Source organism: Jaculus jaculus, chromosome 11, assembly GCF_020740685.1.
Source record: "Jaculus jaculus isolate mJacJac1 chromosome 11, mJacJac1.mat.Y.cur, whole genome shotgun sequence".
Classification (NCBI taxonomy): Eukaryota; Metazoa; Chordata; class Mammalia; order Rodentia; family Dipodidae; genus Jaculus; species Jaculus jaculus.
In genome coordinates this window covers 36,038,879-36,063,565 of record NC_059112.1, presented here as the reverse complement: position 1 = coordinate 36,063,565, position 24,687 = coordinate 36,038,879, and the positions used below count along the sequence as shown (strand labels likewise).

At 37.2% G+C, this 24,687-nt stretch overlaps 1 protein-coding gene across 1 annotated transcript; it reads left to right on the top strand.

Moving 5' to 3' along the window:
* Positions 1 to 8,843: 8,843 nt before the first annotated feature.
* On the top strand, positions 8,844 to 9,800 carry LOC123453264 (serine/arginine-rich splicing factor 3-like). Its single transcript, XM_045130037.1, has one exon. It carries the CDS (start codon positions 9,001 to 9,003, stop codon positions 9,493 to 9,495), a length of 495 nt encoding a protein of 164 aa, XP_044985972.1. The 5' UTR covers positions 8,844 to 9,000; the 3' UTR covers positions 9,496 to 9,800.
* Positions 9,801 to 24,687: the final 14,887 nt, after the last annotated feature.

Here is a 24,687-nt window from a genome sequence, read left to right as displayed (position 1 = left end):
TTCTTCTTTGAGACAAGGTCTCTCTCTAACCCTAAAGTCGACAGATTGGGCTAGTAATTGCCAGGGATACCATGTCTCTGCTTCTCTAGTGATGGCTTTATAGCCACACCCCCAGCATTTTAAGTGGAATCTGAGAATATGAATTTTGGTCCTCATGCTACCATGGCAAGCACTTTTCACACTGAATTACCTCCCTGGCTGTGGGGGTTTGAGTGGCTGTCCCCCAATAGATTCAGGAGTTTATTAAGGATTGTAATTTGGATCTCCAGCCACCTGGCTGATGGAGGTTTCACTGTGGGCTCATCCTAGGTTCCAGCCCTAAGGTGTGCAGGTGGATTTAGAATTCCAATCTAAAGATATGCAAAATGCTGGAGCTTTACCTGGAGATCCTAAAGTGAGCTTGTGGTGGTGTTTGCTTCTCTCTCTCTCTCTCTCTCTGTCTCTCTTTCTCACTCTCTCTCCCTCTCCCTCTCCTTGGACCTGTGAAAGGAGCCAGCTTCATCTTCCATTATGGAACTTTTCCTGTATCTGTAAGCTTCAATAAATCCCTTCCTCCATAATTGTGCCAGGTCTGGAGGTTCATCCCCTCAACTGAAGCTGACTACTATACTGGCCTATTCTGTTTATTTTTATTCTATTGTTATTTTTGAAAAATATTTTTATTTATTTATTTCCAAGCCGAGAAGGGGGGCACAATGAGAATATGGGCACACCAGGGCTGCAGTCATTGCAAACAAATTCCAGATGCACATTCCACTCTGTGTATCTGGCTTTACATAGCTACTGGGGAATCAAACCTGGGTCATTAGGCTTTTCAGGCAAGTGCCTTAACCACTGAACACTTTCTCCAGCCCCTCCATCATTTATTATTACTATTATTATTATTTGTTAATTGTTGAATCAGAGTTGAGGCTGAACCAACTACTAGAGAGACATGAAAATAAAGAGAGAAAGAATGTACAAAATAAACAGCAGGCTGTTCTTTATTAGAGAGCAAGTAAGAGTGAAGGGCAGCCAGCCCCATTCCATAGGTCTGAGGCTGCCATGCTGTTTTCAGAAGCAGCTGAACCGAATATTTAAAGCAAGGGGCAAGCGGAACAGATAATGGGGGAAAGGAGAAGGGAAAGGGATATAACAGGGTCATTTCCTTTGCTGACTTGTTTTCTCATGTAAGACTCAGGTTTTGACCAGTTCTTTGATAATAGTAGGTTTCCATGGCTCCTGAGCCATGGTGACCTTATCAAATTGTGGTTTAGGAAGTTATTTACAACCCAAAAGAATTTCCTCTGAGATCAAGCCTGTTCCAGGGCGAGCATGTCCCAATTATTTCTGTGACTCTAATGATTGCTGAGACCCCAGTCTTATTAACCCTTACAGTTATTATAATTTTATAAATAATATGTATTGGCATGGGTAATGATTGCAAAGGAAGGAAACAGAAAATTTAATATAATTTTAACAATTCAGCTGTTGCATTTTTAACATATGTGTGCGAAAACGTAGTTAGAAGTCAGAAAGCTGCAAAGAAAATCATCATCAAAGATTGCTTGGGGCTAGACAAATGACACAGTTATTAATAGCAATTGCTTGCAAAGCCTACCAGCAGGGATTCAGTTCTCAAGAACTCACATAATGCTTGGTACAGTTAGATGCTTGGGTTTCTGATAACAATAAACCCTGTCTGAGAAGGTGGAACAAAGACACCTCACGGTTATCCTTTGACATCCACGTATATTTCATGGCACATGTATGCCCATATGTACACACACTCAAATTAAAGTTAGTTGGCCAAAATACAATAGTCCCAAAACTCACAATACTGAAGTAGGAAGATTTCTGTGAATTTGAACCAGTTTGAGGTACAGAGTGAGTTTCAGGTCAGTATTGAGTATAGTGAGACTCTGACTCAAAAACATAAAACAACATAAAAACAGAAAATTAGAAAGATTGCTATCTATTTAGAAAACTATAAAGAACTAGAGATGTAGTTCAGTGGAGAAATTTGTGCCTAGCAATGGGAAAAAAAAGACTAAAGATCAAAAAAAAAAAAAAAAAAAAAAAAAAAGAAGGTAAAGCCACTTTGGAAATCAGTGTGGAGGTTTCTGAGATAGCTAAGAATAGATATACACGTGACCCAACTATACCAATTCTTGGCATATACCCTAAGAAGTTTCCTTATTACTATAGAGATACTTGCTCATCTTTGTTCATTGCTGCTCTACTCAAAAGAGGAAATGGAACCAACTTACATGTCCTTCAACTGATGAACGAATAATGAATAAGTGGTATATTTACATGATGAAGTTTTGCTCATCTGTAAAGAAAAATGAAATTTTCAGGAAAATAGAGGAATCTATAAAAGTGAGGTAAGCCTGGCTTAGAAAATCAAGTGCCTCATGTTCTTTCTCATATGTGGTTCCTAAATTCAAATGCTTATATTTGTATTTGAGTTGGAATAAAAGTCAGTAGTAGAAACCAGGAATCTAGAAAGGGCCTAAGAGTGAGGGAATAGAGAAGGCTTAAAGGGAGGGTATAGTAGATATGTAAGTAAAAGAAGAGAATAATGGGAGGAGGGAATGTTTTAACCAGAGGGATAGAGGAGAAGAGGGGTGGGAGGACAGTTAATCAAAATTTCAGATTTATATATGGAAATATGTGTGTGTGTGTGTGTGTGTGTGTGCGTGTGTGTGTAGTGAGAGTTTGGGAGTTAGGGGAGAATTTTTTTCCCCCCACTGAATGGGTGGTGTACTGTTCCTCATTGCTTCCCTAGCTTCCTGAACAGCTTTCTTTTCATATGTGCTGTGTCATGATGATAAGACTCATCACTGGCTCCAAATCCATGGACCTAAGGGTTCCTGAACTGAAAGCTCTGACCATGAGCCTGCACAAAACTTTTTTTTTTTTCTTTTTAAGTTGATGTTTTAAGATATCTGTCACAAGGACAGAGTCCTGGTTAATACGAATCTTGGTTATAATTGCTTTCCTTAGCTAGCATAGTTCATAAAAGTAATGCTGATATTTGAGATGTTGCTGCCTGTGAAACTCCCAGTAAATAACTCATGCCCAGGTAGAGCTGTTAGTGTTGGATTAGAGCATCTTTCAAATATTATGCCAATGTTTATATATTCATCTTTCAGACTAATATATCATGGACTCAGTAGTGTTCTCTCAATATTCATGTCTCTCACCAATTTACTAATTTGCTCTTAATTAACCACAGGTTTCCATGTATGAAAGTTTAGTAGGATAAATACACTGAGCAATGTACAATATAGGCATATGTGGCAATGTTAGTGGAAAATTAATTTCTGCAAGTAATACATGTTAATTAAAACAAAATCATTTCAGATGTAATCATTTACATATTGAGAGAAGATGATAATGGGCAAGGTTCTTCCTAAAACCAGTCAGAACTACCTGACATAAGACATAGACACAATGACAAGAGAATATAATGCAAAGGTTGAAACCTGATTTATACTACACACATCAAGACATAGCCTTAGCCTCCAGAAGCTGAAAGAGGACAGGAAGGATTTTCTTTTAGAGCATATATAAAGAGGGTATAACTCTTCTTGTTTTCCCTTGATTATCCATTTACTTATTTGTAGTTGCTTATTGAGACAGGATCATGCTATGTAACCCAAGGTAGACTTAAATTCACTATCTTCCTGCATATTACGCCAGAAAGCTGGGATTACATATGTGCAACACCATGCCTGTCTCCTATACACTTGTGAAACAAACAATTTATTTTATTTTATTTATTTATTTATTTATTTATTTATTTATTTATTTTCAAGCAGAGAGATAGAGGTGTGAGCGACAGACAGAGAGAGAATGGGCACACCAGGGCCTGCAGCATTGCAAATGAACTCCAGAATTATATGCCACTTTGTGCATATAGATTTATATAGGTTTCATAGGGAAGTGCTTTAACCTCTTAGCCATATCTCCAGTTAGAGAAAACCAATTTTTGTTGCTTCAGGCTATTATCTTTACAGGAATTTCTTATGGCAGTCTAAGGAAACTCATACAAACATATTTTTTTTGTATTTTTAGTTCTCCCAGACTTATGCAAAAGTCAACAATTCTCATAAAACTAAGAGCAAAAGTTTATATAAGGACCAAAAAGATGTCTTAGCTTAGCAGCTAAGGCACTTGTCTGTGAAGCCTAAGGTTCTAGCTTTGACTCCCTAGATCCCACATAAGCCAGATACACAAAGTGACATATGCATCTGTAGCTTGTTTGTGCTGGCTAGAGGCCCTGACATGTCCATATTCTCTCTCTCTGTTTATATCTTTTTTTTTAAATCTCTTTCTCCTTCTATCCAATAAATAAATAAAAATAAAATATTTAAAAGTTTCTGTAAAACATTGAATATGATCATGAAAATAAGTGTTTAATTATTATTAAACTTAAATTTATTAGATATACAATTAATCATTTATATATAAAGTTACATATTAAATTTAAAGTATATTACAGAAGAAGACATATGATACAGTGGGTAGATAAAAATCTATGTTTTGATCTTGGAAAATGAATTGATCTTTGTACAAAGGAGACTAAACACCAAAATGAATTCCAGGGTTCAGGCAAATTATATTGATTACATGATAAAATCATCAAGAACAAAATGATAACTTAAATAATAACCTCTAGAATATCATGTAAAATACTAACTTAAAAAAATTTGTTTAAGAAAAGAAAGATAGGAAATGATGCAGGGAAAGTGAAAAGAAGCACAAAAAGAATGGAAGATAAAAAGTACAGGGGAATGATATGTTTTATAATCCATAAGATTCCAAGTACACCTTGCCATTGTAGACTTTGTTGCTGAAAGCTTGACATAGAAAATATAAACAGGAAACTTAATTGAAGATCCTGCAAGAGCAATACAGACTTTAGCTAATGCTTTAACTTTTACAAGCATTTTAATGCCACTGGTAGGCCATGAGGAGATTGCAGGTAGAGATTGCATGAAGATCACATTCATGATAGATGATTTATGAAAAAGAACATGATATGTTTCAGGTTGAAGTTGAATTACTTAAATACTATTGATAATCATATGTTTGTGCTTGAGATATTGCTTAGTAGTTAAGGTGCTTGCCTCCAAATCCTTGCTACCAGAATTCGATTCACCTGTGTCTATATAAAGCCAGATGCACAAGGTTATGCATATATCTGGAGTTTGTTTGCAGCAGCTGGAGGCTCTGGTGTGCCTCTTTTCTATGTCTGTTCCTCTTTTCTCTCTCTCTCTTTCTATCTGCTTGCAAAAAAATATTTTTAAAAAATTAACATTAAAATAATCCTAGGTTGTGCTGAAAAGATGGCTAATAAACCAGACGTACATGGTGGCACATGCATATAGAGTTTGTTTGCAGTGGCTAGAGACCCTGGCATGCCCATTTTCTCTTACTCTTACTCTCTCTTTCTCCCTCTCTAGTAAATAAATAAATAAAATATTGAAAAATTCATATGTCTTAGTTCAATAGCTCATGGTATCCTTAATGGCATCTTCTCAGGCATACATATTCAATGACCTGTATAAAGAGTTAGCACCCATCTTTACTGAGACTGTTCTTATGTTACCAACAATCACTGCTTCCCTATTGACAATCCCTGTTCTCTTTTTGGAAGGCCCAGATTTGAGTGTCTACTCCTGCACGTCACTGACTCCCATGGCTCTAACATGACAGAAGTCACAGTGAGTAAAACTCCAAGACCCACCTAGCTTATTGTTTGCAAGCAGGAAACTCTCTCCTGAGACAAACTCCCAGAAGCACAAATGTTCAGAGCCCTCCAACTTCTCAGAGAAGCAGTGGCTTATATTTCCAGAAGATGTTCCTGGGGTAGAGGGCTTAAAAAGGAGGCATGGAAGAAAAGAGCTTCAATAAACTAAGTATGATAAACACGTAATAGTTCATTTCAATATTTCTTTACAAACAGTGCATATTCATGTCAGATAACTTCAATTTTCTGGCCATCACCATAATATGTGAGAGTTGCATAATGAGATAAAGGAAATCAGTGATTTAGGAACAGCACCAGTTTTCTACAATCCAACAACATATTGCAGATTTGGAGTATCATATTCAGGGAATACTGTGACTCCTCTGTATTTCCACTCATTTCACATAGTGCAGTGACTTGAATAGAAGTCTTATGTGAAATGCAAAATCTCAGGGAAGGTAAATGTTTACATGAACTAGGGAAGTAGTGATGGTGCCAGGAAGACTCTTTAAGGCATTTGGATCTTCAAAGCATTTGGGAGACAATATAAGACCTGAATTCATGGCTAAGAACCAGCAATGTGTCTGCAGTAAACCATGACTTTTAGAATAAGTGAGATAATTCTCTTTATCACTGAGGCAAGCATTAAATACTGTTAGACATTAGAAGAAGGGACACATATATTCCAGTATGTACAGAGATTCATCTGGAAGACATAATACAGATAAATTCCAATTTGGAGATTCCCTGGTACCTCCAGAAATAAAAAAAAGTTAACTGATCATTACTAAAAAACAGGTTTTGGGAAAAATAAGAAGACATCAACTTAAATTATGTACAGTGATTTAGTTTTGTTCTTAATGCTTATTGCTTGAATGTACTATAGGGTAAATTATTACTGTTTCAAAGTTCTCAGATAAATAAGGAAAATATGTAGTAAATTCAAGCACTATTTCATTGGTCTGCAGACATAGAGATAACAGAAAAAAGATAGATGAAAAATGTTACTATACATTTTAAGACAAGATAGCCCTTAAACATTTTACCATATCAGTTAAAATAATTTAATTTGTATCTACTGATCACCTACTATATGATAATAACTCTATGGAATGAGGATACTATCTTGCTTGCTCCTAGACATTCATTGGCCCATGTCTTGACAATAATAGATTGTCAATATGTATTTTCTCCAATGTCATAACAAATGAACTGAAGAGTTGTTTACAAGGTGAATTATGGAATCAAATAAGTGTTTTGAGTTCTTGTACTACCCCCTACTAGGTCAGAAAGCTGATTTGTTTTGTTAAGTTTCAGTCTCCTTATATGAAAAATGGAGATGATAGTAACTCTACCTCACAGGGTTTTTGACATTTATAAATAATCATAGGTTATTATTGCAAACACTTAGAATAGTGGCTGACATGTAGTGTGTGTCCAATAAATGTTAATAATTATTGTAATGTTCAAGTTTCTGTTCCAGGTGAATGTCTGAATCCAAAAGTAGTTTTAATCTTTAATGCAGTGATCAAATGGAGGTACAGCTGTCTTCTTCATAGTGCAGAGGGAAAATCCAGCTCATGGGATTGACTATTCTTTACAACCACTGCCCAATATTCAATGCCCACATGGCCATAGGTCTTTACAAATTTGACTGATTCATCTTCAGCTTCCTTCCTCTGTGATTTTATATTTTCTTTACTATTCATCATTAAAAGTAAGACATATTCCATGTAATAAAAACTTACAATTAAAATCATTTTTCCTGCTTTCCCTCTTCACAAATACTGATATATTTTGTTACTTTTAATATTATTTAGTTATTTATTTGCAAAAAGAGAGAGAAAGCACACCAGGGTCTCTAGACCCTGAAGGTGAACTCCAGATGCATGCATCACTTTGTGCATCTGGTTTTACATGAGTACTAGGAAATCAAGCCCAGGCTGTTAGGTATTCCAAGCAAGTGCCTTAACCACTGAGCAGTCAATCCAGCACTAGTTTTTTTGTTTTTTTGTTTGTTTTGTTTCTTTGAATTAGGGTCTTACTGTAGCTCAAGCTGACTTGGAATTCATTGTGTAGTCTCAGGTTGTCCTCAAATAAATGGCAATCATCCTACCTCTGCCTCCCTAAGACTGGGATTAGAGAGATATGCCACCATGCCACACTAATGTATTTTATATATTTAATTTATTTGGAGATTATAGTGGACTTTTACTTTGGCAAAACGCATATCCAATGAGTTCAACAAATTAATGAAGTAAACGTTCTAGAATGTTGACTATGAGTATAATAATACCTTCAAGAACTATTTGTGATTCTTTGTAGCAAATGTTGTACCGATTACATTCACCAGGAAAGCTGGACAACCATGATAGACATTGATCACATACTGATTACTTTTCTGCAAGGCTACATTTGGATATCAGTTTCTGGAGGAACAAACAATAATTATACTCCCAGACTCTCTGGAGCTCAGATACCCAAGATCTAGACTGACGATTACAGAAGGTACTAGAGAAGTCTGTTAAAGAAAGAAACTTGCAGACAAAAATGAATTCATCTATATAAACTGTAATTGGTTTAGTCACTAATCCATCTTATGTTATAGTTTGTATTAAAGATGGAACCCAAACTCCATATGTTAGAAATTTGGAGCTGGGCATGATGGCTCATGCCTTTAATTCCAGCATTTGAGACGCAGAAGTAAGAGGATCACTATGAGTTTGAGGCTAACATGGAACTACATAAAGAATTCTAGGTAAGCCTGGGCTAGAGAGAAACCCTACCTCACATAAACAAAGTATATGGCTGGAGAGATGGCTTAGTGGCTAAGCACTTGCTGGTGAAGCCTAAGGATCCAGGTTGGAGGCTTGATTCCCTAGTACCCACATAGGCCAGATGCACAAGGTGGCACATGCATCTGGAGTTCATTTGCAGTGGCTGCAGGACCTGATGTGCCCATTTTCTCTCTCTCTTTCCCTCTCTCTCTCTCTTTCCCTCTCTCTCTCTCTTTTTCTCTGCTTCTTTCTCTCTCTGTCTCTCTCTCTCTCAAATATATAAATAAAAATAAATTTTAAAAATTAGGTCGCCATTTCGTGGACGCCGTAGTGGATAAAGAGAGCGGCCTGTAGGGTGGGAGGGAGAAAAAGAAAAGAAAACAAAAAACAACCAAGTGGAGCCCGAGGGGTGCGGCGGCTAGGCCTCGTCGGAGCCTGTGTGGATTCGAAGGGTGTCGGTGTCGGGATCCCGAGGATCTCGAAATGCATCGTGATTCTTGTCCGTTGGACTGCAAGGTGTATGTAGGTAATCTTGGAAACAATGGCAACAAGACTGAATTGGAACGGGCTTTTGGCTATTATGGACCACTCCGAAGTGTGTGGGTTGCTAGAAACCCTCCCGGCTTTGCTTTTGTTGAATTTGAGGATCCCCGAGATGCAGCTGATGCTGTCCGCGAGCTAGATGGAAGAACACTATGTGGCTGCCTTGTGAGAGTGGAACTGTCGAATGGTGAAAAAAGAAGTCGAAATCGTGGCCCACCTCCCTCTTGGGGTCGTCGTCCTCGAGATGATTACCGTAGGAGGAGTCCTCCACCTCGGCGCAGATCTCCAAGGAGGAGAAGCTTCTCTCGCAGCCGGAGCAGGTCCCTTTCCAGAGATAGGAGAAGAGAGAGATCACTGTCTCGGGAGAGAAATCACAAGCCGTCTCGATCCTTCTCTAGGTCTCGAAGCCGATCTAGGTCAAATGAAAGAAAATAGAAGACCAGTTTGCAACACAAGTGGTGTACAGGAAATAATTTCATTTGACAGGAGTATGTACAGAAAATTCAAGTTTTGTTTGAGACTTCATAGGCTTGGTGCATTTTTAAGATGTTTTAGCTGTTCAGATTTGTCTTTCTCTTGGAACAGTGACACATGTAACAATGTCATTCTCTATGGTTTGAAATGGATCATATGAGGCATGTAATACCAAGAATTGTTACTTTACAATGTTCCCTTAAGCAAGATTGAATTTGCTTGGAATTTTAGTTTTTCATAGTCTGAAATAAACCTAAATCCTGCCCCCCAAAAAATTAGGGGAATCACACTTCAGTGTGTGGTATAACACTAGGTAAGACCTGTGTTACCAAAAATGAATGAAGAGGGCTAAAGATAACAAAAAAATTAAGAAAGAAAACAAAGTATAAAAAATAAAATAAAAGCTCATTGTGGATGGTAGCCCCAAGCTGGAAATAAAAACTTGGTTACCAGCCTGTGACACTAAGGGAAGGATGTAAAACTTTTAAGGGGTGGGGTCTAGAGAAGGAAGTTAGCCCACATGCAGGTCATCCTTGAGGAAAATATTGGAGCCTCATTCCTCTGTCACTGTGTCTGCTTCCTGGCTGCCCTGTGGTAAGAAACTCCAACATCATATGTCCCTGCCATGATGTTCTTCCTGGCCACATACTCAGAGTGACAGGGCAGAATGACCATGAATTGATACAACTGAAACCAGGAAAGAAGGTGAAGATTCACCACTTTTCAGTTATTTTTCACAAGTGTTTTGTCACAGCTTCTGAAAGCTGAGTAGCCCATCTGATCAGGCAAGAAGATTTTTGGTCACTCAGTAATATAACCTATATCAAGTTTATGTGAAACATGGAGGCATTTGCCAACAGCTAAAGGTAATAGTTATGAAGTCATTTATGCAACTAGCAAATTAATACAGTCAGCTGCCTAAATTTATGCCTTCGTGAAGTGAGTAAAATGGCAGTACTACTAATACTAATATGGTATGGTCAACTGCAGTCCTAAAATAAGAAGTAGTAACACAAAGTTCATTAGTTGTAAATAGCTTTAATATACAGCTTCTATATTTTATGATTTGCTTCTTATATTGTGGTCCTACTATACATCATGTACAAACAAAATGTTATTATAGCATGTACAATTGTTCTTCAACTTATGGTGGAGACTTTTTTCAGATAAATGTAATGTAAGCTGAGATACTTTACACAAAATGCACTCTTAATGACCCTTACCTACTGAACACCATAGCACACTTTAGAGTGTAAGGCATTCACCTTATGGCTCCACATTTAACTTTGTTCTACTAGTCCCTGCCCCGCCCACTCAGGATTGCTGGGAGTGAACCAGACTGCAGATATCACTGTCCTGAGAAAAGTAAAGAATGTGCATGGAATTCTCAGAACTGGAACTAAAGAAGCCCATGTATTTGGCAGCAATATGGTATTTATAATCCTCACTCTGGATTTGACTACAAAGAGAAACAAAAGATTTTTTTCCAGATTATTACCATATTCTCCCTGAAGGTCATAACATTGATATTAGAATTATTTTCAACACCAATAACATAAAAAATTCTTATGAGTTCTACTTGGATTATGAAATAAAAGATCCAGCTAGCAATCAGAAAAAAACTGCTATTTATTTGGTTTATCAGGAGTTTTATTTTATTTTTTTTTAATATATGATGTATCAGGAGCCTTGCAGAGAGTTTTTCAAGGCAAGTTTGTCTATAAAGACCCCAGGAAAACATGCTGAAAGGTTAGTACTTGTGGAATAATCACAGAGAAAATCTTAGAAATATCTATGTAGCTTGGTTGTGTCTGCCTGACTCCCTGTTTCTAATCAGCCTGTGGCAGCCTAGGTGTGCAGTAAATCAAAGAGTATAAAACAGTAGATGTGAGAAAATAAAATGGCTTATTCCACATTTCGAAGGAAAGGAATCTGAAAATCTGTACACTAGCATCTGGCTGATGTAACATTGATGAATGACAAGCTTGACAAGCCCTGAAGTGCTAAAATGCTAATCAAGAGTTCTGGTCACACAGCTGAATGTTGTGGCCTTCCAGCTGTGCAAACTTGCACAAGCTCCTGGAGAGCTATGGTTCTCAGTTCATCTGTAAAACTAAGATGAGGGTTAAAAGGGGTCTTTATACATGTCTCAAGATTTAGTAGGATTATGTAACCATTGTGAGTATTGTAATACCAACCTAAAATGTGCTAAAATAGGTGAAATGATATTACGGCACAGGGTTTCATGTACACCAAATGTAAATACTGTACTATTAAATTTTATTCTAACTTTGTGCATGCTTATATCACTGGGAAATGATGTAAAAGAATGTGTCCATTCAAGACCAGTGTATCTGTCCATGATAAAAATAACAAATAAAAAATAAAAGGAAGCACCAAAATCTATTTTAATGGTAAATAAAATATAAAGTTTTCTGAATAGACAAGGCAGAGGAAAACACTGGCATGAGCAGAGGATGGACATCATCCCCTCACCAACATCAGGTGAACAATAGGAACAGGAAAGTGTTCCAAATGCTGGCATGGGGAAACTGGCTATAACTCCCATAAGCCCGTACCCAGTTAATTCCCAAATCTCCATCAGATGGGAACCTATTATTCAGAACACCTAAATTTATTGAGGACATCTGAATCAAACCACCACATTCTGCCCTTGGCCCTCATAAACTGGTCACCATACGTGATGTAAAATGCAATATATTCATCCAACTTTAAAAGTGTCCATAGTTTTTATCAATTCCAGTGATGTTCATCCCCATAATCCAAGGTCTTTTAACTAAGCCATAATACCAAAAAATAACCTGAAAAAAAACGGCCCAGAATAAACATTCATACTGAAAAAGATGGCATTGGGTATAGCAAAGAAATATTCAACCAATACAAGTTTAAAACAACCAGGACAAACATCAAACTGTAGTTCCAAGTCCAACAATTCTAGTCAATGACAAATCTCCAAGTCTGATAATTCTAACCAGCAACAGTCTCTAGAGTTCCAATTTCATCCCTCTAGATAGGCTACTCACAGTCCTGGATAACTTCATCTGGGGCAGGCAGCTCTCCTTAGCAGCCATCTCATGGTCCCAGCATCTCCATTGGGGCTCCACTGCAATCCAGTTTATCCTCATGGCTCCATGGGGTCTCCTTGCAAGCATCCAGCAAATCTGCTTCACATTTCCCATGTATTTCCAAGACATAAGACCGTGTTGCAAACTCAATGACCTTCTCTTTTCTGCATTTCTTATAGTCCACAATACCAGGTAAGGTGACAGTTTTTTAATCCAGGTGGGGAATAAGGCAGACTTTGAAGAACAGGACACTCCTTGAGAATTCAGGCCCCTTCAAGAGAATCTACATTCTTCCTGTTGCCCCAGTGCAGGTCAGCTGGCCCAATTTCAAAGGACACAATCGCTCAATTGAAGCTGAATGGGCAGCAGTTCACTCAAAGGTTTTTCTTCCTTTGCCATAACCCTCTGCTCATACCAGTTCCTTTCTACATAAAGCAACCCTACATAACTTCTCAGGACATAGCCATAACAGCAAGCTTCTCACACAAACTGCTAGCCCACCCAAGCAAAGCTCTTTCTCTCCCTCAGAAACCAAGCCTCATAGTCCATAGTTCTTACTGCATTCAGGTTTTTCAATTCTGGCCACAATAGTCCAACAAGCTGTTCTTACAGCACTGCAAGCTGCCTCTTGGGCCAAGTTTTCAAATCCTTCCACATTCCTCTTGAAAATCTGCTCCAAAAGGCCAAAGTCACATAGTCAGGTGTCTAGCAGCAATCCCACTCCTTGGCACCACTTTACTGCTGCAGTCATGTTGGCATTGCTGGTAGAAATCACCCATCCAAGAGCAGCTTGTTGTAGGAGGAGGGTTAGTGTGGTTTATAGGCTGGACGGGAAGCTCCATGATGGCAGGGGGAAATGAGGGCATGAGCAGAGAGTGGACATCACCCTCTCGTCAATATCAGGAACACTGGCAAAAGGAAACTGGCTATAATACCTATAAGCCTACCCCAACAATACACTCCCTCCAAGAGGCATTATTTCCCAAATCTCCATCAGCTGGTAAACTAGCATTCAGAACACCTAAATTTATGGGGGACACCTGAATCCAACCACCACAATCCAAGTGCAAAACAAATCTTGGGAATAGAAAGACAAGAAACAAAAGATACATGCTAACACATATATATGTATGTTTCATGGAGAGAGTTGATTTAATAAAGTTTAATATTACTCCAGAACACAGACACTCTGCCAGACCTCATATTTTAGCCATCTAGGGACTTTCAAAAAGTACTAATGTAAGGGCTGGAGAGATGCCTTAGTGGTTAAGGCACTTGCCTGCAAAGCCAAAGGACCTAGGTTCGATTACCCAGTACCCACGTAAGCCAGATGCCCAAGGGGGTGCATGTGTCTGGAGTTTGCAGTGGCTGGAGGTCCTGGCGTGCCCATTTTTTCTCTCTCTCTCTCTCTGTCTCTCTCACTCACTCTGTCTTTTTCTCTCTCTCAAATAAATAAATAAAAATAAAAATACTTTTAAAAAGTACTGGTGTCTAGATCCCAATACCAGAACTTCCAATTTAATTGCTGTGGGGAATGGTCTGAGCTCTGGGATTATTTATAGTTCCCCAACTAATTATATCCCACCAATGTTGACAATTATTACCTAAGGAAATTAGTACCATTACTTACAATCATATACAAAAATTGGTTCCTTAATATCAGACCATTTGAGAAAAAGTGATATCCCAACGTGACATTTCCCATTTCCCGTTGCTTATCCTAAACCATAATAAAACAAATTCACAATATATTGCTACATTGATGTAGTTTGAATATCAAAGCAAACCACACAATGTATAATTACTGTGTATGCATATGTCCAGTTTTTGGAATTTTTTACCATAACCCATTGAGCACTTTCTTCCTCATCCTCCATATCTCCTTGATGGTTCACACCTTCTCAGTCAAGGTCAAAGGACTGTCTTCTTACTCTGCTCAATATCTTCTTTTGCCCCAAAATTATGATAGTATTTATGACATTCTTATATATAACGACATTCACACATACTTGTTATTTAATGATGAAAATACAATAATATCATAGTGTTTCATTATGAGACCAAAAGTTACAAAATAAAAGAATTTCTTTATTTTCCTAGCTCCAGACCTAACAAGTTGCCTGCATCCTTCTGTGGTTTCTTTTCTGGAAAACATTATTATAGTGGTAGAATTCTTCATCCTACTGTTTAAAGTAAATGCTTCTGCCCAAACAACTACATACTAATATGTAAAATATATTCACTTACAAACATATATTTGATATATAATCTCTATATTTATATCATGGAAATATATTTACACAAAATTTATATGAAATATATAAGTAGAATTTATATTATAAAATATTTATGTTTATACATACTTTATATAAATATTTATTTATGTATATACAATTAAATATAATATTTACATATATTTATAGATATATTTTACATATATTTCTGAACTAGGAAATTAAATCATTTCAAAGTATTCATTTGTTTGTTTCTATTTATTGGAGATAGGAAGAAGGAGAAAGAGAAAAAGAGAGTGGACACTCCAGGCACTATAGCCAGTGCAAACAAACACGAGATGTATGTGCCACCTAGTATATCTGTCTTTATGTGGAATCTAACCTGGATCCTTTGGCTTTGCCTGGAAGCACCTTCACTGCTAAACCATCTCTCCAACCCTCTTACAAGTTTTTAAATTGTATGTATAAACTAATGGATTCCTAAGTTTGAGTTGCTAGATCACATGCATTTTTTTTTTTTTGGTACCAAAGCTATGTCTATATCTCCTTTCTTGAATAATTCCTCTTTTAGTTCTCTTCATAAAATTATCAAGTTTCATGGAGATCAAGATCTTCTCTGAAATGTTCCTAATAAATTTGTTATCTTAAACAATATAACTAATATCTACCCAAATTTCAAGCCAGAATATGGCTTCAGTTTTGATATTTTGTAATGCACTAGTTTCTTTGTTCACGATTCCTTTTCCTGTGCATTACACCCATGTTTGAACCAATCTTCATGTGTTTAGTTCCACTCTACTACCTCTATAAACATGACATTTCCTTTACAGCAGTTTATTGGTTCCAAGTCACTCTGGCGATTTCATTTTGCTACAATGGTTTCTTAAGATCCTCTTAAGGATTTCTATCTCTTTGTTATTCAGTTACGTTTTAACCCAGCTATTTCTGTGAAAAGAATTTGCTTGTGGACCTAAGGTTACTAATAAAATAACCTTAGATAAAGAGATAACATCCTTCTTGTACAAATGAGTACAGTGTTACAACATGGGCATGGAAAATGTAAATAGATGTTTCAATAGATATGCTAAAGTAATGAAGAAATTTCAGTGTAAGAGTAATCTGATCAGATTTTGCTCACTTGAAGGGTACTAAAATCCATGCTACACAGTCTTAACTATAAAAGTGAGACATTTCCCTGGCTGATGAATGGGGAAGCAGGGTCCTCCACTTTCTACATGGAACTGAATTCTGCCATTGGTCTGCTGAGTCTAGATATGCATGTTTTTATGAGTTCTGAGTTGCCAATGTGTCTACTGCCATCTCCATTGAGAAACTTCTCTGATTAGCAATGAGAGCAGTGATCATTTTCTTTCTGGGACTAATGCTGAAATGTTTCCTGAGCCCTGATGCATGTGATTAACATGAGTTAATCAGTGCTAAGTAAGCCTTGAGCTTTTGCTTCCTGTCATTTCAATGAGTTGTAGATCTCTCCAGTATCTGAGTATTTGAAGCTTTATAAAAAGAAGATTCTCTAATCAACAGTGAGAACAGCATTAATTTAATGGTTTAAATAGATGTACTTAAAGACTTTTGGATGGACCTAATGTCTCCATTTAGTCAAAGAGTAGTATAAACTTCCCCCTATGGTATATGACCTTACAGCCATAGAATTCTGACTTAGTTCTCACTCAGTACCAGGCATGATTTACCTCTCACTGAGTATGCCTTATACCCAAAAAGAGAGCAGATGATTATCCTCATAGTACACATTCCGCGATTGTACACATGGGTACATATGGCCTGGCTGGTTGACTTTGTAGCTCACAGGATGAAGTTGAAATATCTTTTATTCTTAAGTGGAGTTGGTTTTATTGTTACCACTTAGTTTAATATAATTAATTTTGCTTTTCATTTAAATCCCTCTGAATGTTTTTGTATGCTTGCAAATGGTTTGAACTTTTCAGTAATCAATACAATATGTTCAGCTATGTTATCGGACTACTGTCTGAAAGGTTATGCAAACTGTGCTACAACTGGCATTAATGAACATCTATATAAAACTATACATTTTTGTTTATAAAACAGTGAAATATAATCATTGCTGAGCTTACCTCAGTATTCCTTTGAAGCATGTAACACTGCACACACCACATTAAAAGGAAAACTATTATGTGTAATCAGAACACAGTGTAATAAAATATTTATAGAACATTTTCTTCCTTTTGTTTAGGAACAGATAGGTATATAATAAGGAATGCCACACTGGGGTCAAGTTAGATCTCTGTTTCTAGATAAATTGTCTCATTTTGCTTTGTTCAATGTAAATTTGGTATTTTTGACAATTTCCAGTGGATAACAATTTACTTGAAACACTTCTAGAACATTAACTTTAGTTAAGGTCTCCAAAAGCCTGAATTCTTAGGTATATGGGATTAGCAGAATACATAAGGATTTTTTTTTTCTCACTATATTAGTGAGGTTTATCTTACCTCCTAATTCCCTATTTTGTTCAATAATTCCTCAATTTATTGACAAACATATTGCTTAAATGCAAGAACTATTCTAGATACATGAGTTTATATTACTAAAAAGAACACACACACACACACACACACACACATATATATAATGTGTGTATATATACATATATTCTATTTTTAGGAATTTGTCATTTTGTATGGCAAAACAAATCTAAATAAATGCAAAACAATTTGAAAGAAACATAAGAAAGAAAATTTTCGTGCCTGAGGTCACTAATCTTAGTTTTGTTTGGGATTGGGACTGCATACCAATAAATATTTAAGATATATCAGTTTTTGGAACTGGGAAGTCCCTAAGGATTTAACAGTATATTCTGGGTTAAATTATGATCCTACAAAAAATGGTCTACTCTCCAAAGAAGTTCTTATGATAACCTTATTTGGAAAAGGCATGTTTGGAGTAATAATGGTTTTGCATTTTAGATTTGGAGTGTCCTCTACATTCAATGACATATATCCTCACAAGAGATGTTCAAAAAGGATTTTTCATAAGGGAAATTCAAAGAGAAGGGAATCCATGTGCAGGAAAACAAGAACTTGGACTGATATAGTCACAAGGCAAGAAACACATGAGAACACCAGATGCTGGACTAGACAAGAAAAAACTCTCACCTACAGTTCTCAGAGTCTTCTTCCCATAGCACCATTATTTCATATGTTTGGCCTTCAGAATTTAGAGCAAATAAAGTAGGCAGGAGAAATGGGTCAGCATGTAAAGGCACTTGTTTGCAAAGCCAGACTGTGGCCTAGGTTCAATTTCCCTGATACCCACATAAAGCCAAATGCACAAAATGGTGCTGTTTGTTTGCAGTGGCAAGAAGTCCTAGTGTGTCCATTCTCTCTCTCTCTCTTTCTCTTTTCTTCTCTTTTCTATCTGTCCCTGCAAATAAATAAAAAAATAAAAATAAGAGCAAATATGCCACTGTTGCTTTTATATATCAAGTTTTTGATCTCTTATTTATGACCTAGGAATCTAATAATCTAATACATAATTGCATTACTTGTATTTGTTTTCCTTTTATATAAGGATGTGAAAAGTAATTTAAAAATTTAGGAGACTAAAATATTAATTTCCATTAGTTAAATGGGTCATGGTCATAGTTGTATCTATTCTGTAACGTGTGTGTGTGTGTGTGTGTGTGTGTGTGTGTGTGTGTGTGTAATTAAAATACAGAGTAGATGAGTTACATGACAGAAGGAAAGAAAAAGGACAGGTTTGTAAGCATTTCAGAATGTTGGATGAAATGTTTGGGCAGATGATCATGATTGCTATTGACACAATAACTTGAACAAAGATAAATTTCTTTAAATGTAAATTATAGAAGACAGAGCTGGAGATATGGCTTAGCAGTTAAAGCATTTGCCTGAAAGCCAAAGGACCCAGGTTTGATTCCCCAGGACCCATGTAAGCCAGATGCAAAAGGGACACATGTGTCTAGAGTTCATTTACTGTGGCTACAGGCTCTGGAGTGCCCATTATCTCTCTGTATGTCTCTTTTCTCTCCAACTCTCTTGCTCTCTTCTTAAAAATAAATAAATAGGGGCTGGAGAGATGGCTTAGCAGTTAAGCGCTTGCCTGTGAAGCTGAAGGACCCCAGTTCGAGGCTCGGTTCCCCAGGTCCCACGTTAGCCAGATGCACAAGGGGCACATGCGTCTGGAGTTCGTTTGCAGAGGCTGGAAGCCTGGCACGCCTATTCTCTCTCTCTCCCTCTACCTGTCTTTCTCTCTGTGTCTGTCACTCTCAAATAAATAAATAAAAAAATTTAAAAAATAAATAAATAATATTTTTTTAAAAAATTATTAAATGAGAGAAGACATATGAAGAAAACAAAAAAAGCATATTATAAATATTGGTTGGTAAAATAATCTATTATATGAAGATGCTTGACCATATAACTATGTTTTGAGGCAACATATTTAAAAAATATTATTATTATCATTATTATTAATAATATATTTTGTATGGACACATCATGTGTTGGTACCTTCTTTTCCCTCATCTCTGCCCCCATTCTGCTGGGGACCCCTCTCAGTGACCTTACAGGTATTCCCTATGGAGTTGTAGGCTGTGTGTTGTGGGAGCAGCAGTCAGTTATTTTTAGGGGAGGGAATGTCTCTAGGCATGATATCCCAACCTGTGGCTCTTACAATCTTTCTACTCTGTCCTCTGCAATCTTAACTGAGCAGTGGTGGGTGACTTTCAAGTGTACTTTATTGTGGAGTTCTTAGGAGCTTCTGGAGCTTAGCTTTGGTAAGGGTTGAGTATCCTCAGGGTCTTTCTCCTTCACTCTTGTTCTGACAATCAGCTTCACCATGGAGGCAGAACTCTTGTTCATCACCCAATTCCTCTGTGGTTTCAGCTGTGGCTTGGCTAAAGTGCCAGGCATACTTTTATCGCCTCGGTCTCACTACCTTCTGTAAAATAAGAACAGATTTTCCAAAGAAGTGTGAAGTCAGCATAGTTAAAATGGGATCAGCATTATTAGTTTATGTATTAAATTAATTTAGGGGGTTATATAACCCTTCATCTAGCCAAAGACTAGTGAGAGCTTGACACTGGAGAGCATAATTTTTGTCTCCACAGGATTCAGATATGTTCCCCAATTACAGATATGGGTTTATTTACACTGAGTGGATTCCTTAGCCAATCAGAAAGGTATTGGTTACCCACCAAGGTTGTATGCCACTGTTGTATTAGTGTGTGCATCCTGTCAGGGTGTTTGCTTCTCAGTAGCTTAGACTTCTGCTTGTCCACACCATTGTTGGCCACTTCCCCTCAGTAGCTCATGTATCACTTTCCAGCACTATATGGGCTGTCTGTGAACTGGATTTCTTCCAGATTCCATCCAGGTCTGTCCATGCTCTGTGTTGGCACCATATGGTGTCTTCAGCAATAGGGTCTTTTAACTTTTGTTGAGGCAATGTCTTTAGCTATGCTTCTCTGTTTGAGTTACTTCAAAATTTCCATTCTCTCATAATTCTTTAAGGAATAAGACACTAATACAAAAACATACTTTCTCTCAAAGAACTCAAAACTTGTTTGATAATGGAGACAAATGAAGCAAGAAGCAAAACTTGGAAGTTTTCATGGTTTATTGACAAAATAGAGAAGAAAACTTCATCTTTATCTATGATGAGGTGGTGAAAAGATCTATAGGAAACTCGGGGTTTACTTCAAAATTGTGAGTAAAAGAAAATAGGCCATATGGCCAAGGAAAAGCAGACTATTTTGCAGCTCATCAAGCAAGTGCATATTAAAGTCAGTAGTAGAGGAAGGAACATTTTCAAAGTACTTCAGTAATGAGTAATAGTTGATGTATGTGGAGAGATGAGTGGCCACAATGGAATCAAAAAAGGATTTATCTGGGTGTGGGAGGCAGAAGTAGGAGGATCTCAATGAGTTAGAGACCACCCTGAGACTACATAGAGAATTTCAGGTTGGCCTGAGCTAGAGTGAAACCCTGCCTTGTAAAAACAAAACAACAACAACCAAAAGAAGGATTTAAAGGTCTTACTTTGTCACCAAAAAAAGTCTGAAATTTCTTTGATTTTAATTTTTGTGCTCAATTTTGAATGTGAGGATGCATGCAAGCATGTTTAATACTTGGGAAACACATGGACAATCTCCATTTTGGGTCTGATTGTTCCATCTTGTTAGGAATAGGGTCCCTTATTGTTTTCCACTGTAGGCCAGTCTAGCTGGTCTGTGTCTCAGTTATCCATTTCACAGTAGGAATGCTGTGATTACAAACGTGCAGCATCATGCCTGTCTCTATGAGACACCTGAGAAGCCAAATTCAGTTCCTCGTCCTTTCATGGCAATTGTTTCTACCCACTGAGCTATCTCCCCAGGCTCAAGATACATAAAAATGAGTACCTTAGCACCTGAATAGATTTTTAGATATTGTTAAAAATGGTTTGAATAGATACATTGTATGTCTGCACTGAGCCCAATGCTTCCATGAACATTCCAAGTGAACTTTGTCCTCACCTAATACTGTGAACAGTGTTGTTGCTCTTCTTATTACTGTTCTATCTGAGATAAACTGATAAGGACTAAGGACAAGAGCATAACCTGTGGCTCCCTTCTCAGAATAATACCATTGCTTTATAATTCTCCTCTATCTTCATGCTCCCAAATATTAACTATTTATAACAGGGAGAGTATGAGAATATTACCAGTACCAAAGTTAAGGAAATAATGGTCTGTTTTCATCTCTCACATTATTATATTTTTATTATATACACAGTGTGTATACAGCCATGTTGGTATCATCATTAGCCATTTCCCTGGCCTCCCTCCTCTGAAAGGAGCCTCCTGATTGGGGGATGTGGGCCATGCATTGTGGGGTTAGCCATCCGTTATGGAGAGGAGGTAATGTCTCTGTACATAATGTCACAACATGTGGCTCTAACATTCTTTCCACTCCCTCTTCTGAAATCTTCCCTGAGCCATGTTGGGTTCATTTTAGGTCTATTTCAGTGATAAGGTCTTGGGATACTTTGTGTCTCTGGATATTTGGCTTGGTATGAGTTAAGTGTTCTCCATATCTATCTCCTTCACCTTTGTGCTGGTACCAGGTTCACCAAGAAAGCAGCACTCTTGCTCATTTCCACAGTTACTTTATGGTTTCAGCTGGGGCTCTGGTGAGGTGCAGTGGGTTGATTCTCTCTTTGTGTTCTGCTTTCATCTCACATTATATGATCTGTCAACTATTCATTAATTCCCCCAAATAAATAAATAAATAAATTCCAATGTTAGGCTCATATCTCTCTATGAGTTTCCAACATTAGTATTTTCTCAGTCCAGAAGGTATAATTGTGTTTCAGAGGCACTGTTCATGATGACTTTGTTATCCTTAAATGAAGAAAATTGTTTTGGTGTGGAGGGTAAAAAAGAGAAATTGTTAAACTTGCAGGGAACATCATTAATATGAACATTTCAGTACTATTTTAAAAATCAGTTTTTTTTCCTCTGCCTTGCTTTTAATAATTAGGATAATTGCTAAGCCATAGTATCTCATCCTTGTATGAAGAGTACTTCACCTGCTAAGTTATCTCTACAGCTCCACTACTGTAGAACACTCCACAATCATTGATTTACTTTACTGCTTCACTGGTAAACACAACATGGTGACCTTGGCAGCAGATATTTATCTCTGCTATATATCACCAGCACCTTGCACAGAGCAGTTTCTTGTTACAAGGTTTAGAAAAGAAGAGGACTCTTTTTCATTCAATAATTGTCATACTCCTTAATGTCATGGGTTCTTGATCTAGGCCCTCTATATCTTGATATTCATTGCTTTTTCTGGAAAATCTCATGAGTTACAGTGATGTACCTTACCTTACATCCTTGTTTATGGATTTGTTTTAAACAAACTGATATAAAATATAGTGCAGCTGAAGTATGAGCTCCCATATGGTTATTTTAACCTGATATAATAGGTGCTACACTTACGCTTTCTTTGACATTGTCAAAATTTATTTTAGTCATTAACTATTATGCTTACATCACTTATTCATATTAAGGACTATTTTTAGGGGATATATACGATATTCTAGGACCTAAAATATTGTATCACATAGATAGCTGTTCATTTCTATTGGGATATGTATTAGTTCATAACAACCCTTAGTGTATAAGAATAAATTAATGCTAGAAAGCATGGTGATATATAAAAGGAATTAACAGGATCTTTAAATCAAGGTAGGCAGTAACAAATTACAAAAGCATTCAATAGAATTGAAGAGACTATTCATACTTTGGGTACAATCAAGCCAGAAATCCCACAGCTAGAAATAAATAAGGATGATATTGACTCTGGTCCTTTGCCTTAAAATTTGAAGCAGTAGGCTGGAGAGATGGCTTAGTGGCTAAGCGCTTGCCTGTGAAGCTTAAGAACCCTGGTTCAAGACTTGATTCCCCAGGATCCATGTTAGCCAGATGTACAAAGGGGCACATGAATCTGGAGTTCGTTGCAGTGGCTGGAAGCCCTGGCACACCCATTCTCTCTTGTGCTGTCTGTCACTCTCAAGTAAATAAAAATAAACAAACAAAAAAATTTTTTTTTTAAATTGACTCAGTACAAACTTTATAAGTTACTATTGTGCAATGGAGTCTCCATTTTGGAGTATAGGCATAATCCAGTTCATTCTCCACATCTTGATCTTATCTGGTACATAAATCACTTGTCTATATGTCTTGCTATTGGCTTCATGCTTGTTCCTTAGACCTGAGAGTAAACTTTTTCTGTTACTTCTATCATAATTGCCTTAATCCTTTCCAATTGTTGTGCATAAACAGTGTAGTTTAGGTTGATTGTATATAAAAGAAGCTTATTTTCCTTGTCCTAGAAAGTTCAAGCTGGAGGTGCTCATAGATTTTTCTGTCTATATAAGGTTCACCTTGGAAACTACCATCTTCTCATTGTAATTTCACATGCATTATGGTTGAGAGATCTCTTCTTATAAGTTCACTTATCCCATTTGTGAGGCTATACCATCATCATCTAATCACCACTTACTATCATCCTTTTCAGGATACATATGTACACATATATTTTAGGTTGACACAAACATTATAAATATCAGCAGTAGCAGCATTGTCATCTGCTCTACTTCTGACCTGTAGAACAGAACTAATGAGCAGAAAGCCACTCCTGAGACAGTTAGCACATCTAGTGCTGGAAAGCACTACAGGACCTACTGGGGGAAAGTGACCAACAACAGTTTGAACATACAGAGGTCTAAGCTACTCAGAAGCAAACACCTGGATAGGATTCCACACCACTGAAATAGTGGCACACAGCTTTAGTGAGTAACTGATAGCTTTCAGATTGGCTAAGTGATCTGCTCCTTGTAAAGGGACCAATATCTGGAATTGGGAGCCAGATTAGAATTCTATGGAGACAAAGATTATGCTCTCCAATGTCAAACTCTCATTAGTCTTTTACTAAAAGAGGGATTAAACACAACAAATTCTTCCTAAATTAATAATGCTTACCCCATTTAAACTATGCTAACTTTACTTTTTGTTGGAAAACCTTTTCTTGTTTTGCAGAAGGTAGTGAGAACCGAGGTGATAAGCTACTCCTCACATTGCAGTCAAGCCACAGCTGAAAGCACAGAGGAACTGGGGAAGTGAGCAAAATTCTGCTTTCCTGATGATGCTGATAATCAGCACCAGGGTGAAGGAGACAGAGCCCCTGAGTACACTCACCACCTACCAAGGCAGAGATCCAGAGGCTACTAAGAGCTCATCACTGAAGTAGACTTAAAACTGACCCACC

Excerpts from the sequence above, each read along its gene's own strand:
- LOC123453264 (XM_045130037.1), top strand. The coding sequence starts at position 9,001 with ATGCATCGTGATTCTTGTCCGTTGGACTGCAAGGTGTATGTAGGTAAT.